Genomic DNA, 16,946 nt, shown 5'->3' with positions numbered 1-16,946 from the left:
TAGTCCCAACGGTAACCCTAACCACACCTCTTACCCAGACACACCCTTAACCCTAATCACAACCCTATTCCCAACCGTAAATGTAATCCAAACCCTAACCCTAACTTTAGCCCCAACTCTAACTGTAGCCTTAACCCTAACCCTAGCCCCAACCCTAGCCCCAACCCTAACCCTATTTCTAACCCTATCCCTAACCCTAGCCTTAACCCTAACATAGTAACATAGTAACATAGTTAGTAAGGCCGAAAAAAGACATTTGTCCATCCAGTTCAGCCTATATTCCATCATAATAAATACCCAGATCTACGTCCTTCTACAGAACCCTAATGGGAAAATGGAAATACATTTTTTAAATTTTTTAATTTTTCCCTAACTAAGGGGGTGATGAAGGGGGGTTTGATTTACTTTTATAGCGGGTTTTTTATCGGATTTTTATGATTTGCTGCCGTCACACACTGAAAGACGCTTTTTATTGCAAAAAATATTTTTTGCGTTACCACATTTTGAGAGCTATAATTTTTCCATATTTGAGTCCACAGAGTCTTGTGAGGTCTTGTTTTTTGCGGGACGAGTTGATGTTTTTATTGGTAACATTTTCGGGCACGTGACATTTTTTGATCGCTTTTTATTCCGATTTTTGTGAGGCAGAATGACCAATAACCAGCTATTCATGAATTTCTTTTGGGGGTGGCGTTTATACCGTTCCGCGTTTGGTAAAATTGATAAAGCAATTTTATTCTTCGGGTCAGTACGTTTACAGTGATACCTCATTTATATCATTTTTTTATGTTTTGGCGCTTTTATACGATAAAAACTATTTTATAGAAAAAATAATAATTTTTGCATCGCTTTATTCTGAGGACTATAACTTTTTATTTTTTTGCTGATGATGCTGTATGGTGGCTCATTTTTTGCGGGACAAGATGACGTTTTCAGCGGTACCATGGATATTTATATCAGTCTTTCTAATCGCGTGTTATTCCACTTTTTGTGGTATGATAATAAAGCGTTGTTTTTTGCCTCGTTTTTTTTTTTCTTACGGTGTTTACTGAAGGGGTTAACTAGTGGGACAGTTTTATAGGTTGGGTCGTTACGGGCGCAGCGATACTAAATATGTGTACTTTTATTGTTTGTTTGTTTTTTATTTTTGATAAAGAAGTGTATTTATGGGAATAATATTTTTTTTTCTTTAATTAGGATTTTTTTTTTACACAACTAAATATATATTTTTTTTACTTTATAACATTGCCCCAGGGTGGGCATCATGTTATAAGGTCAGATCGCTGATCTGACACTTTGCAGAGCACTGTGTTAGGCTACGTTCACATTAGCGTTGCGTCGGGCGCAGCCACGGTGACGCATGCGTCAGGCACCCCTATATTTAACATGAGGGCGCATGGACATGCGTTGTCTTGCGTTTTGTGACGCATGCGTCATTTTTGGCGCAAGCGTCAGGGCGCAAAGGACGCAGCAAGTTGCATTTTTTTGCGTCCAAAAGCAAGCCAAAAATGGAAAAACACACAACACACAACAGCACAAATGTGAACGTACAGGCTTACCAGCGCTTGCTCTGAGCAGGCGCTGGTAAGCCACCTCCCTGCATGTGTACTTTTATTGTTTGTTTGTTTTTTATTTAGATAAAGAAGTGTATTTATGTGAATAATATATATATATTTTTTTTATTTAGGATTTTTTTTTTTTACACATGTGGAAATTTTTTTTAAACTTTTTTACTTTGTCCCAGGGGGGGACATCACAGATCGCTGATCTGACAGTTTGCACAGCACTCTGTCAGATCAGCAATCTGATTTGCAGCACTGCAGGCTTACCAAGCGCCTGAGCAGGCACTTGGTAAGCCTCCTCCCTCCCTGCAGGACCTGGATGCCGTGGACATTTTGGATCCGGGCCTGCAGCAAGGAAGGAGGTAGGAGACCCTCGCAGCAACGCGATCACATCGCGTTGCCGCGGGGGTCTCAGGGAAGCCCGCAGGGAGCCCCCTCCCTGCGCGATGCTTTCCTATACCGCCGGCACACCGTGATCATGTTTGATCGCGGTGTGCCGGGGGTTAATGTGCCGGGGGCGGTCCGTGACCTCTCCTGGCACATAGTGCCGGATGTCAGCCGTGAGCGCGGCCGATCGCTATGACGTACTATCCCGTCGAGGGTCAGATAGGCCCTGGTCATCTCGACGGGATAGTACGTCAAAGGTCAGAAAGGGGTTAAAGAGTCCATAATAACAGGGTCTGTACCACAGGGCTGGCATATAGCAAATGTAGTGCCAATATTCAAAAAGGTGACAAAAACTGAACTCGGAAATTATAGGCCAGTAAGGTTAACCTCTACTGTGGGTAAAATCCTGGAGGGCATTCTAAGGAATGCTATACTAGAGTATCTGAAGAGGAATAACCTCATGACCCAATACCAACATGGGTTTACTAGGGACTTTTCCTGTCAGACTAATCTCATCAATTTCTATGAAGAGGTAAGTTACAGCTGGACCAAGGGAACCCAGTGGACGTAGTGTATATGGACTTTTCAAAAGCTTTTGCTACGGTGCCACACAAAAGGTTGATACATAAAATGAGAATAATGGTGATAGGGGAAAATATGTGTAAGTGGGTTAAGAGCTGGCTCAGGGATAGGAAACAAAGGGTGGTTAATAATGGAGCACACTCGGACTGGGTCGAGGTTAGCAGTGGGGTACCACAGGAGTCAGTATTGGGCCCTCTTCTTTTTAACATATTTATTAATGATCTTGTAGGGGGCATACAGAGTGGAATTTCAATATTTGCAGATGACCCTAAACCCTTCAGGGTAATCAATACAGAGGAGGACAATTTTATATTACTGGATGATTTATGATGTACAATAACAAATTGTATTGTGGTAATGTGTTAGCCAGAAAAGTCGATGTGAATACTTTTCTGCCCAATAATGACAGAAGTATTCTAGGAGTGATACCTTTATTGGCTAACCAGAAAATAATATGTTTGCAAGCTTTCAGAGCACAGTGGCTCCTTCTTCAGGCAAGATTACAAATAGATTAAGGGTATGTGCACACGTTGCGGATTCTCTGCGGATCCGCAGCGTTTTTTGAGGTGCAGAAATGCTGCAGATCCGCAATTGATTTACAGTACAATGTAAATCAATGAGAAAAAAAAATGCTGTGCACACTTTGCGGAAAATCCGCTTCAGAAACGCTGCGGTTTAAAAGAAGTAGCATGTCACTTCTTTTTCGTGAATCTGCAGCGTTTTTGTACCCATTCCATTATAGAAAACTGCAGGGGTAAAAAACGCAGCAAATCCGCAAGAAAACCGCAGCAAAAATGCACAAAAAACGCTGCGGAACCGCACAAAAATGTGACAAATCCGCATGTTCGTTTTCTGCCAGGAGAGGCAGAATCCGCACCAGAAATTCCTAAGCCTAATCCGCAATGTGTGCACATAGCCTAATAAGAAACAAGCACAACATTTAGGCTATGTGCACACCTTGCGGATTAGGCTTACGAATTTCTGGTGCGGATTCTGCCTCTCCTGGCAGAAAACGCACCTGCGGATTTGTTGCGTTTTTTGTGCAATTCCGCAGCGTTTTTTGTGCGTTTTTGCTGCGGTTTTCTTGCAGATTTGCTGCGTTTTTTACCCCTGCGGTTTTCTATAATGGAATGGGTACAAAAACGCTGCAGATTCACAAAAAAGAAGTGACATGCTACTTTTAAACCACAGCGTTTCCGCAAAGTGTGCACAGCATTTTTTTTCTCATTGATTTACATTGTACTGTAAATCAATTGCGGATCTGCAGTATTTCTGCACTGCAAAAAACGCTGCGGATCCGCAGAGAATCAGCAACGTGTGCACATACCCTTAAAGAATACAAAAGCAGGACATTTGTTAGGGGGTGGGAAATGTGATGAGTCGATAGATAAGCCAAGGTAATCAAATTAGGCATTTTCTTACAAAAGGAGAGGCAATGGGAATAATGTTCTTGGTTATCTGGAGTCAGTCTGGTGGCGGTGTGAATTGTATCCATGTCATGACTCATAAATCCAGGTGTTAAATTGAGTCCTAGTGTCAACGAATTAAACATATTCATTAGTTTGTATTCCCAAATTTTTCTTTCCCTGTGGTCCTTAAAGGGAACCTGTCACCCAGTTTTTTCAGATTGAGCTATAAATACTGTTGAATAGGGCCTGCGCTGTGCGTTACTATAGTGTATGTAGTGTACCCTGATTCCCCATGTATGCATCTCGGCTTTGGGAAAATGGCCGCCGCGATCTCTTGTGCGCACGCGCGGCATCCCGCGGCCATTTTCCTGAAGCCCCGTGCAGCAGAGCACTCCATCTGCGCACGCGCGGCCCCAGGAAGATGGCCGCCCCCACCGATGAAAGGGATGACAGCGCAGATCGCACGCTGTGTCTTCACGTAGGCGCAGGGAATTCGGACCTTGGACATGCGCACACCACTACGCCACCAACGGAAAGCTGGGGAAGAAAAGAGCGCTGTGAACACGCCCACCTGACCAGACCAGCCTGATTGACAGGCGAAAATGGCGACTTTGGTAATGTATTTCTCAGCATACATGGGGAATCAGGGTACACTACATACACTATAGTAACGCACAGCGCAGGCCCTATTTAACAGTATTTATAGCTCAATCTGAAAAAACGGGGTGACAGGTTCCCTTTAAAATGACCTTTTTGATGATTTATGTAAACTAGAAGCTTGGGCTGATAAATGGCAAATGTGCTTTAATGGGGATAAATGTAAGGTCATGCACTTGGGTAGAAGTAATAAGATGTATAACTATGTGCTTAATTCTAAAACTCTGCGCAAAACCGTCAATGAAAAAGACCTGGGTGTATGGGTGGATGACAAACTCACATTTAGTGGCCAGTGTCAGGCAGCTGTTACAAAGGCAAATAAAATAATGGGATGCATTAAAAGAGGCATAGATGCTCATGAGGAGAACATAATTTTACCTCTATACAAGTCACTAGTTCGACCACACTTAAGGTACCGTCACACTAGACGATATCGCTAGCGATCCGTGACGTTGCAGCGTCCTGGCTAGCGATATCGTCCAGTGTGACAGGCAGCAGCGATCAGGCCCCTGCTGTGCTGTCGTTGGTCGGGGAAGAAAGTCCAGAACTTTATTTGGTCGCTGGACTCCCCGTAGACATCGCTGAATCGGCGTGTGTGACACCGATTCAGCGATGTCTTCGCTGGTAACCAGGGTAAACATCGGGTTACTAAGCGCAGGGCCGCGCTTAGTAACCCGATGTTTACCCTGGTTACCATCGTTAAAGTAAAAAAAACAACCGCTACATACTTACCTACCGCTGTCTGTCCTTGGCGCTCTGCTTCTCTGCTCTGGCTGTGAGCACAGCGGCCGGAAAGCAGAGCGGCGCTCACAGCCAGACCAGAGAAGCAGAGCGCCGAGGACAGACAGCGGTAGGTAAGTATGTAGCGGTTGTTTTTTTTACTTTTTAGGATGGTAACCAGGGTAAACAGTTTACCTGAGGCTTTACCCCTTGGGGCCTGCGCCTGAGCCTCCAAAGCCTCTCTCTCTAATTCAGATGAGGTTTCGGCCACAACTACCCCTAGCTGAAGAATGGAGGATGGAGTTTCAGGAGGAGGCACGGGATCAAAACTTTGGGATAAAGCATCAGCCTTAACATTTTTGGACCTCGGACAAAAGGTAACAGTAAAATGGAAAAGGGGGAAAAAAGCGCCTTTCGAGCCCGTCTGGGGGTCAATCTCTTGGCAGACTTGATATAGGCTAATTTTTTGTGATCCATGATTGCGGTAATGGGATGAACTGCCCCTTCCAAAAAATACCTCCATTCTTCGAAGGCCATTTTGACCGCCAACAGCTCCCTATTGCCCACATCTTAATTTCTCTCTGTGGAAGACAATTTTCTAGAAAAGAAGGCACAAGGTTTAAGATTAGTAAGGGTAGAAGGACCTTGAGACAAAACTGCCCCCACCCCCACCTCAGACGCGTCAACGTCCACAATAAAAGGTTTTGAAGGACAGTAGCAGAAGAAAAAAGCCAGAAAAGAATTTTTCGCCGATATGGACCAGTTCCTCACATCAGCTCCCTTGTGTGTGAGGTTGGTCAAAGGCTTAACCACCTGCGAAAAACCCTTAATAAACATTCTGTAATAATTTGCAAAGCCCAAAAATTGTTGCAACCCCTTCAAATCACGAGGTTGTACCCAGTCTTTAATGGCCTGAACCTTCCCAGGATCCATACGGAATCATTCACCAGACACAATCAAACCCATAATGGACAATTCTTCAATGAAAAAAGAATATTTCTCCAATTTGTCATACAAATGATTTTCCCTGAGCCTCGTAAGAACCATACGCAGATGGTGCAAGTGAGACTGGCTGTCAGAAGAATACACTAAAATGTCATCCAGATAAATCACCACAAAACGCCCAATTAAAGCAGAGTAAATAACATTTATGATATTCTGGAAAATAGCAGGAGCGTTAAGGTACCTTCACACATAACGATATTGTTAACGATATCGTTGCTATTTGTGACGTAGCAACGATATCGTTAATGAAATCGTTATGTGTGACAGCGACCAACGATCAGGCCCCTGCTGGGAGATCGTTGGTCGCTGAATAAAGTCCAGAACTTTATTTCGTCGCTGGACTCCTGCTGACATCGCTGGATCGGCGTGTGTGACACCGATCCAGCGATGTCTTCACTGGTAACCAGGGTAAACATCGGGTAACTAAGCGCAGGGCCGCGCTTAGTAACCCGATGTTTACCCTGGTTACCATGCTAAAAGTAAACGTCACCGCTCTGCTTTCCGGCTCCCAGCCAGTACAGGAGGAGAGCAGAGAAGCAAAGCAGAGCACAGCGCTGGAGGACAGACAGCGGTAGGTAAGTATGTAGTGTTTGTTTTTTTTTACTTTTAGGATGGTAACCAGGGTAAACATCGGGTTACTAAGCGCGGCCCTGTGCTTAGTTACCCGATGTTTACCCTGGTTACCGGCATCATTGGTCGCTGGAGAGCGGTCTGTGTGACAGCTCTTCAGCGACCAAACAGCGACGCTGCAGCGATCCGGATCGTTGTCGGTATCGCTGCAGCGTCGCTTAATGTGAAGGGGCCTTTAGTGAGACTGAAGGGCATTACCAAATTTTCAAACAGCACCTCGGTCGTGACAAAGGCAGTTTTCCATTTATCCCCTTCCCGGACCCTTATGAGATTATAGGCCCCCGTAGATCAAGCTTGGAGAACCATTTGCCCCCAGTAAGTTGATTACATAAGGCCGGAATGAGAGGGAGGGGATATTTGTTCTTTACAGTAATTTTATTTAATTCCCGGAAGTCGAGGCATGGATGCAATCCACCATCTTTCTTTTTAACAAAAAAGAAACCCGCCGCCACAGGTGACACAGAAGGGTGAATATGCCCCTTGCGGAGATATTCAGAAATATATTCCTTCATAGCTTGGCGCTCAGGCCCGGACAAATTAAACATACGAGCCTTGGGTAATTTGGCTCCTGGGATTAAATCAATGACACAATCGAAAGGTCTATGTGGTGGAAGCACCACCGCTTCGCTTTCAGAAAACACATCTTCCTAGTCCTTCAGTTATTACGGAATACCCTCCAGATTGACAGACGACACAGAAACAGATTTTACAGGAGTGGTAGTAGATACAACTGTCACGCCGTTCTGTCTGTATCTGGTTTTCGGCTTCATAATGCATATCTTTGCTTTAACCCTTTGCTACTTTCCCTCTTATTTGAGCTGGGATACTGTTGGCTGTTACCTGTATGGAGCCTTCTCCGTTCCCTGCTCTGCTGTGCAGCTATACATGGGTGGTTAGGTTTTTGCCCTGCTGCATGACCATCCACATGTGCGGTCCCTGGTTGCCGCTGTGGAAGCTGTCTGCGGGTTGCGAGGTCATTTACAGCTGGTGCATGACTTTCCAAGTGCGTGCAGTCACAGCCTGTTGCCCTGTGCCTCAGTTCCTGCACTGATTGTGCTGTAATTGTTTCTGTTTGTGCTTAGGGCGTGCGTGGCCACACCTCCCCTGCTTTTATCAGGATTAGGGTGTGTCCTTGAAATGCTGTCCCCAGCCAATTGCTGAGGGGCAGCTCCTATATAAAGTTCCCCTGCCCTATGGGCGGGGCCTGAGCTACTCCCAAAGCTCCTGAACTTTGCTATGTGTGTCTCTGTTTCTGCCCCTCTCCTGTTTATGTTTTGGTACCAAAGACCTTGCCTTGAGTCCTGTTTTGTCCTGTTCTGGCACTTGTCCTGGAGGCGGTATATCCAGGCCCGAATCCTTGATCCTGTACCTGTCCTTTACCTGTCTGAACTGTGTCTGCTGTTATTATATTCCTGGAATCCATCTGCATCACCCTGTGACTTTGAGTCTCTTGTAACCGGGGTTTCTGCTGAGCATCTACTACTCTGTACTCTGACTACAATGCGGTGTTAACCCCGTCTGGCCCACATCCAGTACGCTGGTGCTTGCACCATCACGCTTGAGTTCCTTCCTAGGTCCAATGCCCGGAGCCTGACAACCGCAGTCTGGAACCTGATGACTGCTGCCTGCAGCTTGATGACTGGTGGTGCTTGTAGGTCGTGTCGGATGTCCGGAACCGAACGACTCCTGTCTGATGTCTGCCGGTGACACTGAGTCCAGATATCCTGATGTCCTGTCTGTACTCTGTAACCCTGCCTGTGTCCTGATGTCCTTCCTGTGTCCAATGCCCTGATGTAACTGATTCCCTGGACCAGTGTCCCAGCCGATGCCCTGGTCTGCCACGCCAGTGTCCCAGATGTCTATCCGGTATTTCTGATGTCCTGATGTCCTTCCTGTGTCTGATGCCCTGATGTAACTGAATCCCTGGGCTGCCACGCCAGTGTCTATCCGGTATTCCTGATGCTCTGCCTGTGTCCTGATGTCCTTCCTGATGTCTTGTCTGTTCCCTGATGTCTTGTCTGCGTCCTGATGACCTTGTTTACCCTGATGTCCCGCCTATGTGTGCCTCGGTGATCTGTTGGTGCCTTGGGGTCCACTGGGTGGTACCCTTCTGGAGGTGTGGAATCGGGAGCCTGACATCGTCATGTTTGGTTCATGTACTGTGTGACTTTACTTTAGTAAACTTTACTTTATACCTGAAGTTGTGCGGTGTAGTCCAGTCCTACGTGTCTCTTTCATTGTCCACATGCTCAGCTGCCACAGAACCCCGGTCTCTGCCCTCCCCTAGTTCGGGTAGGCCCGGGTCCCCCTCTGCGGCATAAAGGGTCCGTATTGCGTCCCCAGGGGATGCACTCCCCATGCCTTCTGAGGTCGGTCGGCTTGGGGGCGTCTATGGCCTGGGCCACATCAGCGGCTGCAGCTGATCATGACAACAACATTACAACACTGGCTGTTAGCCTTACATCCCCACTGAATTATTTCTCCAGAAACCCAATCAATAATAGGGTTGTCACGTTGAATCCAAGGTATGCCTAACACCAGACCTGCCAGCAAATTATCCAAAACAAAAGTTTAATCTCTCAACGTGAGCAGGACCCACCCTCAGTGAAATTAGACACCTATCCATTACTAATCCTATAGTTATTACAGGTTAAATGATACAGCCAGAATAAAGTCTTTTAATGAATTAAACACTAAACACAGTTTCCCATCTTTACTATACAGCTAATCCATGCAAAGCCCTCGATCTCCTGTAATAAAAGTATAATAACAAACGAACAATATACTTGTCCATCGCTGTGTCCCACGCTACAGTAATACAAGTCTGGGGGATATACAGTTTACAACCCGGACGGTGCTAAGATGCGAGCGCACCAGCTGTAAACCACTGGTGAATGAATGAGATGCTGCTGGCGCAGCATCAGTGACTAGCGGTGCTGTCACTGATACTGCGCACCCTCACAACCTGACCTGCGCTGAACTCTGGAGTGTGGGAAAATGCCAGTTCAGACCTATGTGATTACACATACAGATCACATGGTACACTCTACCTGTCGCTGGGTGTAACAGGCCGCCGGACCTGGCACAACAGGAGATCATTGTTTGACCTTCGGGTGCCATGACAACCATCAGTTCCTCGTGAGTTTGTCACGAGGGTTCCGAAGGGAGTAAGCAAGGAAGCCCCCTCCCTCTCATAACCTTTGAAATGTTGTGATCACTCACAGTCTTGGCATCTGAATTGGTAATGAGCCAGAAGCGGTGCTGGCACTCTTCTTGGCTCTTACTGCAGGAGCTCAGCTGTTAGCTGTGCCAAGCTCCTGCCGTGATCGTGGGGGAGGTGTTGATATTTCAGCACCTTCTGCATGATCATGCCGTGATTGGCCAGACAGATTTAGTGACTGATCACAGTGATCTGAATGCGAAGACCAATAACATGGGTCCCTGCACCTTGTCTTGTGATGCTCAGCTGTCAGTGACAGCTGTCAGCATGGAACTATCACTGTGTGTTTACACACAGTGACAGTTAAAATTTTAAAATCCATGACCGACATAGCATGGAACTGACACCAGATTATAACATGCCATGTCCCTTATTGGTCGTAAAGGGATGAAGTCTACCACATACATTATATTAGTTGTCCGTCAGACGAACGATGGTTCGACTGGCAGCTGTATTGGCTGGATCATTTGCTCTGCTAAATGCTCTCCTATGCTCTCTGTGAAAATGCCACTACCAGACATTTCTGAAGACAACTTACTTTAGGGGGACAATAGGATCATCAGTCCAAAATCAGATATACCAACTCCTAAACTCCCTCAACAGTCAATTGACTGTCTGGTGCTCTCATACTCTTCACTGCTGGCCGAACCTGTTGTTACTGGTGGGTTTGGCTGATATTAGTCCAATGGGTAAGGTGGGCTTTTGGCCCTAGGTGTCAGATTCAGCTACAGCCTCTATGGTTACATCACTGAATCCGTTGTATTCTACTGAAGTCTTTTTGATGTCTTCTTATTTTTTCACTCTTTTCTCGTCGATCTATTAATTTTTGCCTAAACATTACATTTATGGCAATAAATATAGCCCTCATTGACTTGATTTTTGCCAGCAATTTCTATTATTATTAGTATTATTTATTTATATAGCTCCATTAATTCCATGGTGCTATACATGAGAAGGGGTTACATCAAAATACAAATATCACTTACAGTAAACAAAACTAACAATGACAGACTGGTACAGAGGGAAGAGGACCCTGCCCTTGCGGGTTTACATTCTACAGGATTATGGGGAAGGAAACAGTAGGTCGACGGTTGCAGTAGCTCCAATGGTGTTGAGGTGGCCATGTGGTCTTTACAGGCTGTAAGCTTTCTTGAAGAGGTGGGTTTTCAGGTTTCTTTTGAAGGATCCAAAAGTAGTGGATAACCGGATGTGTTTGGGGCACTGAATTCCAGAGTATGGGGGATATTCGGGAAAAGTCTTGGAGGTGATTGAGTGAGGAGCGAATAAGCGTGGAGGAAAGGAGGAGGTCTTGGGAGGACCAGAGGGAAGATATTGAGAGATTAGTGTGGAAATATACGGAGGAGAAAGGTTATGGATGGCTTTGTAGGTCAGTGTTAGTAATTTAAACTGGATACGCTGGGAAATTGGGAGCCAGTGAAGGGATTTGCAAAGAGGTGAAGCAGGAGTGTAGCGAGGAGAGAAATTAATTAGTCGGGCAGCAGAGTTAAGGATGGACTGGAGGGGTGCAAGAGTGTTAGAAGGTAGGCCACAGAAGAGTATGTTGCAGTAGTCGAGGCAGGAGATGATGAGGGCATGCACGAGCATTTTGGTAGAGTGTGGGTTGAGCAAAGGACGGATTCTGGAAATATTTTTGAGCTGGAGGCGACAGGAGGTGGCGAGAGCTTGGATGTGCGGTTTGAAGGACAGGGCAGAGTCAAGGGTTACTCCGAGGCAGTGGATTTTGGGGACGGGGAAAGTGTGATTTCATTTATTTTGATAGATACAGTAGATCAGGTAGGGAAGATATGCGAGATGAAGGGAAGACAATGAGTTCAGATTTGTCCACAATGAGCTTGAGGAAGCGAGAGGTGAAGAAGGAGGATATGGCTGATAGACACTCTGGGATTCTGGAGAGCAGAAAGGTGACATCTGGGCCAGAGAGGTAGATCTGAGTGTCATCGGCATATAGATGGTACTGGAAGCCATAGGACCTTATGAGTTGTCCCAGGCCGAGTGTATAGATTGAGAAGAAATTTATAGTTTATTTAGTTCTCAGGTATATAAAATTATTTGGTTTATTCCATTAGTGATAGATCTGATCTTATAAACTAGAATTGAACAAAATATGGCAATATACTGAAAATGGTGTTATTGTAGAGCAAAGTTTGTAGTGATAATTCACATGTTTTCTTTTTGGCAGATATTACCCACAACCAGAATGACTGACGTGCAGTTATCGCCCAGCTCTCTGTATAGTAAGTTCAATTTGTAATTTCATATAATTCTCATGACATTTCATATCTGGAGCCAGGATCTCTGGTGTTATAAACACAAATCTTGTGGGCTAGGCTTTATTTATACTGATGCTTGTCTTTATGTTAGTCTATTCTGTATTTATTTTTTTTTTATAAAAAAAAACACAGAGATACGGTTTTGTTACTGGTTTTATTAAGAATTTTATTTTAAGGTAAAAAAGTGGGTGTTCATATCCTTTAATGTTGTGTGTTTTAATGAGTGCAATATAATTTAGCATATCAGGATGTTTCCAATATAAATATTCCACAATCTGTTGTTTCTTATATGGTGTTGTCACAAAGTGCTAAGACTTCACAATGAACATTTGGTCTTCTTCCTGTAGGTAAAAATACCAGTATGGCTTTGATAGCTACTCAGAGACGACGTAGCTGTGAACTGGTAAACACGCCATTACCATGTGTTAACAAGGCTCTCAGTCACATTGACAAGCTGGAGGGAAAAATTAGGGAGTGGTTTCTGCACGTGAGTAATAATACAGTGATATAATTCATTCTTGTTCCCAGATTGCATTACCACATAATGTACCTGAATGTAGAGGGCTTCTTGATAAAAGGGAATCTGTCATCTGATTTTTGCCACCACATAATCCCAGAGCAACATAATGTAGAGATAGAGATCCTGATTCCAGAGATGTGTCACTTAGCTGCTTGCTGTAGTTTTGATCAAATCACTGTTTTATCAGCAAGAGAGCATCACTGGAGGACTAACAAGCCTCCTGCCATATACTCCTTCAAATTCATGAGCGCTGTATAACCCCATCCTCACCACAAATTGGCACAGTATACCCAGAAATCTGCCAATCAGGGGTGTGGGCGACGTTACATAGAGCTCATTATTCAGAAAACTGCTAGATCTGCAGCAGGTAAAACAGTGATTTTATCAAAACTGCTGCAAACAGTCCAGTATGTGAAACATAGCTAGTATTAGTGTCTATGCGCCTATATCATGCTGCTTTCAGATGGGTAACCAAAACCTGGTGACAGATTTTCTTTAAAAAGGACCTTTTACCAAATTTGTTATGTTGAACTGGACACGTGTAAAATGGCTTCACAGCAGAGTAATGTTTTTTTTGCCTTTCTGTTGTTAACTATTATTTTACATCATCAGGGGAGTTACCAGTGTGAGACAAGTAACTAACAGAGAACAGGAGAAATGAACTGTCTTCTTGCAAACACATTTTTGCTTCTCTCTGAGCTCTGCTGTATTGTAACAGTATTGCGGCCCTGCTGCCTATGAGATTGAAGCTGAGCGAAACCTGTAGATGTGTCAGGTATAATCACACACAGCTCTGCAGTGAGATCAGGAGAGCAGAGCGCGGCCATCACACATCACACTGGTAACTCCCTCTTATATTTAAAACAAGCTCTGGAGGCAGAGTTATCTTCCAGGCAGCATCTTCCCCAGACCCTGGAAGAGGTCATTTATATAAAGTGATAAAAGATGATTTATCAACAACAAGGCATCTGATATGAGACACACAGGTAGGACTGTTTTCAGCAGTTTATAACCTGTATACCCATATTAATAGTTTAGATAAGTCAAATTTGGTAACAGATTCCCTTTAAGGCCAAGAAGGTATTGCCAGAGAGTTATCCCTGGGGCGTGTAGTTTTTCTTCTTTCTGATGCTGACCAATCATAAGTAGGCAGCAACACACTCGGGAAAGAAGAACATACCCCTACAATAGCTTAGAGCAGGCTCAATGATGTACAATAACAAATTGTATTGTGGTACCGTGTTAGCCAGAAAAATCAATGTGAATATTTTTCTGCCCAATGATGACAGAAGTATTCTAGGAGTGATACCTTTATTGGCTAACCAGAAAATAGTATGTTTGCAAGCTTTCAGAGCACAGTGGCTCCTTCTTCAAGCAGATTACAAAAAAAATCAGTCAAAAACATTGGAAAAGTCTGGAAACGACCAAAAAACGCTAAAAAAGATCCTTTAGGAAAAAAAGTGTTTCCTGAAGCGTCTTTCTCGTGAAAAACTCAGTGGAGTTGCCCAGCTTAAAGACTATGTGTGCACATCCCCTAATTGTCCAATATACGTTCTGTATGACTCCCTTGGTTTTCTCGATCTTTTCTCACACTGTGAGCCTTATTATTCCAGTGGATAATACTATGTCCGGGTCATGTGATGGACACACCTAGGCCCCCATAACAAGACGCAGCTCCGATAACTGTGCTGTATTCAGTCTTGTACCTGTGTGTCCCATCACATGACCTGGACACAGTACATTTCTCTGGAAATGAAGCATGATGGCTTCAAACAGCAGCAAGCTGAGATCTTGACGACCATGAGGAACATGTACACAAAGTAAACCATTTTTGTTTTAAAACCAGACAATGCCCTTATAGCCAAAAAGCCATGAGTTGCCGACCTAAACTTTATATTGAAGCCCAGGGGTTTTGGAATCTGGGCTCTATATGTTTTCAGTTTGTCAAGAATATTGGAATAATTTGACTTTATATATTTAACAGAAATTTAAATGTTCACTCTCATTTATTTTTTCAGCATGATGACACGGCACAGAATAAGTGTGTTAAATGGTAAGAATCTAATTGTGTGATCCAGAGATCAATATTACTTCTTACATCAGAGACAGTGAATGACTAATTAAATAGTCTCTAAATCTGGCGATGAATGAGGAGAAAAGATTCTCTTCTCATGTCCATGTGGACGTGTCTTTTGTCTATTCCGTTTTAGGAGATCCATGCCATCAGTGATGCAAATGGAAACAGAGGCATCCCATTTATTATCATTTATTATTATTATTATAGGGCCTATGTGGGTTCCATTTTTTAGAATGGAAGAAAAAGTTTTCCATGTGGGACATTTATTTTCCATTTAAAAAAAAGGACTCTCAAGAGAACCCAAAATTATCAATGGGCCCCCTCTGCTCGCTAAAAAAAACCTGACAGACAGACCACCTGAGCGGACACGTGGACGGAGTCTGTGTTAGCAGTTTCCTGGAAGCTGTGGAAATTAACAGTCTCCCCCGAATCCTGTACTTTTCAGATAAGGCCGTTAGCCTATTATTTTTAATGTCCCTTTAATGATACATCGTGTGGGATAATCCTGAAGTATAACCATGAATATGCAGATTAGTGATGGACACGGCCACAGGAACCACTCAGGAGAATGATTAATTTAATTCATTGAATGTCTTTTCTGACATGTTGGAATGTGATGAAAAATTTGAGATGCGCTTCAGAGTTTAGTTATGATTATTATTCATCAGTTGTTGTTGTAAAATGGCTGTTGATTATAGCACGTCCTGCACTGGAGAGAAAAAAGTGCTCGCCCGTTCACACGGTACAGCAGGATAAATAATTCTGTCCTTAAAGATTATATTTCCTTTCATGATGCAATAAAACTACAATTTTGTACATAGCTGAATATTCCTGTGACCGTTTCTTCTCACTGTGGTTGGTGTTTTTAGGGCCTCCTGTGAGAGCACTGAAGATGCCCCAGAGGAGACACCAATGCTGCGTGTCAGGGGAATTGCTATTGCTGACAAAGGTACCAGGTTTATGATTCTTATTTCAAATACAATTTTTCTAAAATTAATGTGCTGCAATATTGACGGCCTATTCTGAGGATGAGACTCTTGCACACTGATGGTGGTTGCGGCGTTCTGGCGATTGCCATGTCTACTTTACTGTTTACACTGCTCTGTATATTTAGTAGGGGCAGTGCTAGATTTTGCAGCTTTGTCCCATTAAAGTGCGAATAATATTGTAGTTACAGAAACCCCCTATTAATATAATTCCAAACTTCCCATGAGGCTGTTTGGCCTCTGTCTCAAATGAGTCAATGCGACTATTCCAGTAATCCTGAAATCAACCAATTATGAGAATTAAAATTGGAAGCATTTGGGATTCCTGTGAGAAAATACAATCCTGATATTACATAGTTTTCTAGGTTGAAAAAAGGCATAGGTCCATCAATCTCAACCTTTCTAAATCAATTACGCAGTTTGTTGGTAGATTATTTATAACCTACAATGGCTTTGATATGAGAAAATCATCAATTTTTTTTTAAAATGCTGATATAGTGTCTGCAACTATGGCCCCTTATAATAGGGCTTTCCTCCCCTCATATGCAATTTATTTACTGGCAATGATGTGCCTACTGTTTTCTTTTCCACTTCTCTGAATTTAGGTAATTGTATATGGGGGCTATGGGGAATCATAATGTGTATAGGGGGCTACAGGGAATAATGCTATGCATAGGGGGGACTAGAAGACATGTTGTATATAGGAATGCTGTGGGATATATTTGTGACGCTAGTCACTACTCACGGACTAGCCGTGAGACAGAGTGGTCAAGACGTCCAAGGTCAAAAGCCAAGAAGGCACATCAAAAACAAAAGGAAGAGACTATGACTTAGTCAAGTAACGTTCCAAGGTCAGAATAGCAGATCAGAGCAGAGGGGGTTAAACAGATGGTGAAAACA

General features: G+C 43.8%; 1 protein-coding gene across 1 annotated transcript in view; it reads left to right on the top strand.

The window, feature by feature from the left end:
• The window catches only part of CCDC178 (coiled-coil domain containing 178), a 787,921-nt gene that overhangs the window by 53,233 nt on the left and 717,742 nt on the right, over positions 1 to 16,946 (top strand). The window contains exons 3-6 of the mRNA XM_069731267.1: positions 12,373 to 12,427; positions 12,811 to 12,950; positions 15,002 to 15,036; positions 15,930 to 16,009. Coding sequence (XP_069587368.1) covers positions 12,391 to 12,427; positions 12,811 to 12,950; positions 15,002 to 15,036; positions 15,930 to 16,009 — 292 coding nt within the window. The 5' untranslated portion in view covers positions 12,373 to 12,390. The remainder of the gene's footprint in view (positions 1 to 12,372; positions 12,428 to 12,810; positions 12,951 to 15,001; positions 15,037 to 15,929; positions 16,010 to 16,946) is intronic.

This window comes from Ranitomeya imitator, chromosome 6, assembly GCF_032444005.1.
Source record: "Ranitomeya imitator isolate aRanImi1 chromosome 6, aRanImi1.pri, whole genome shotgun sequence".
Lineage (NCBI taxonomy): Eukaryota > Metazoa > Chordata > Amphibia > Anura > Dendrobatidae > Ranitomeya > Ranitomeya imitator.
This window is presented reverse-complemented; position numbering and strand designations above follow the sequence as displayed.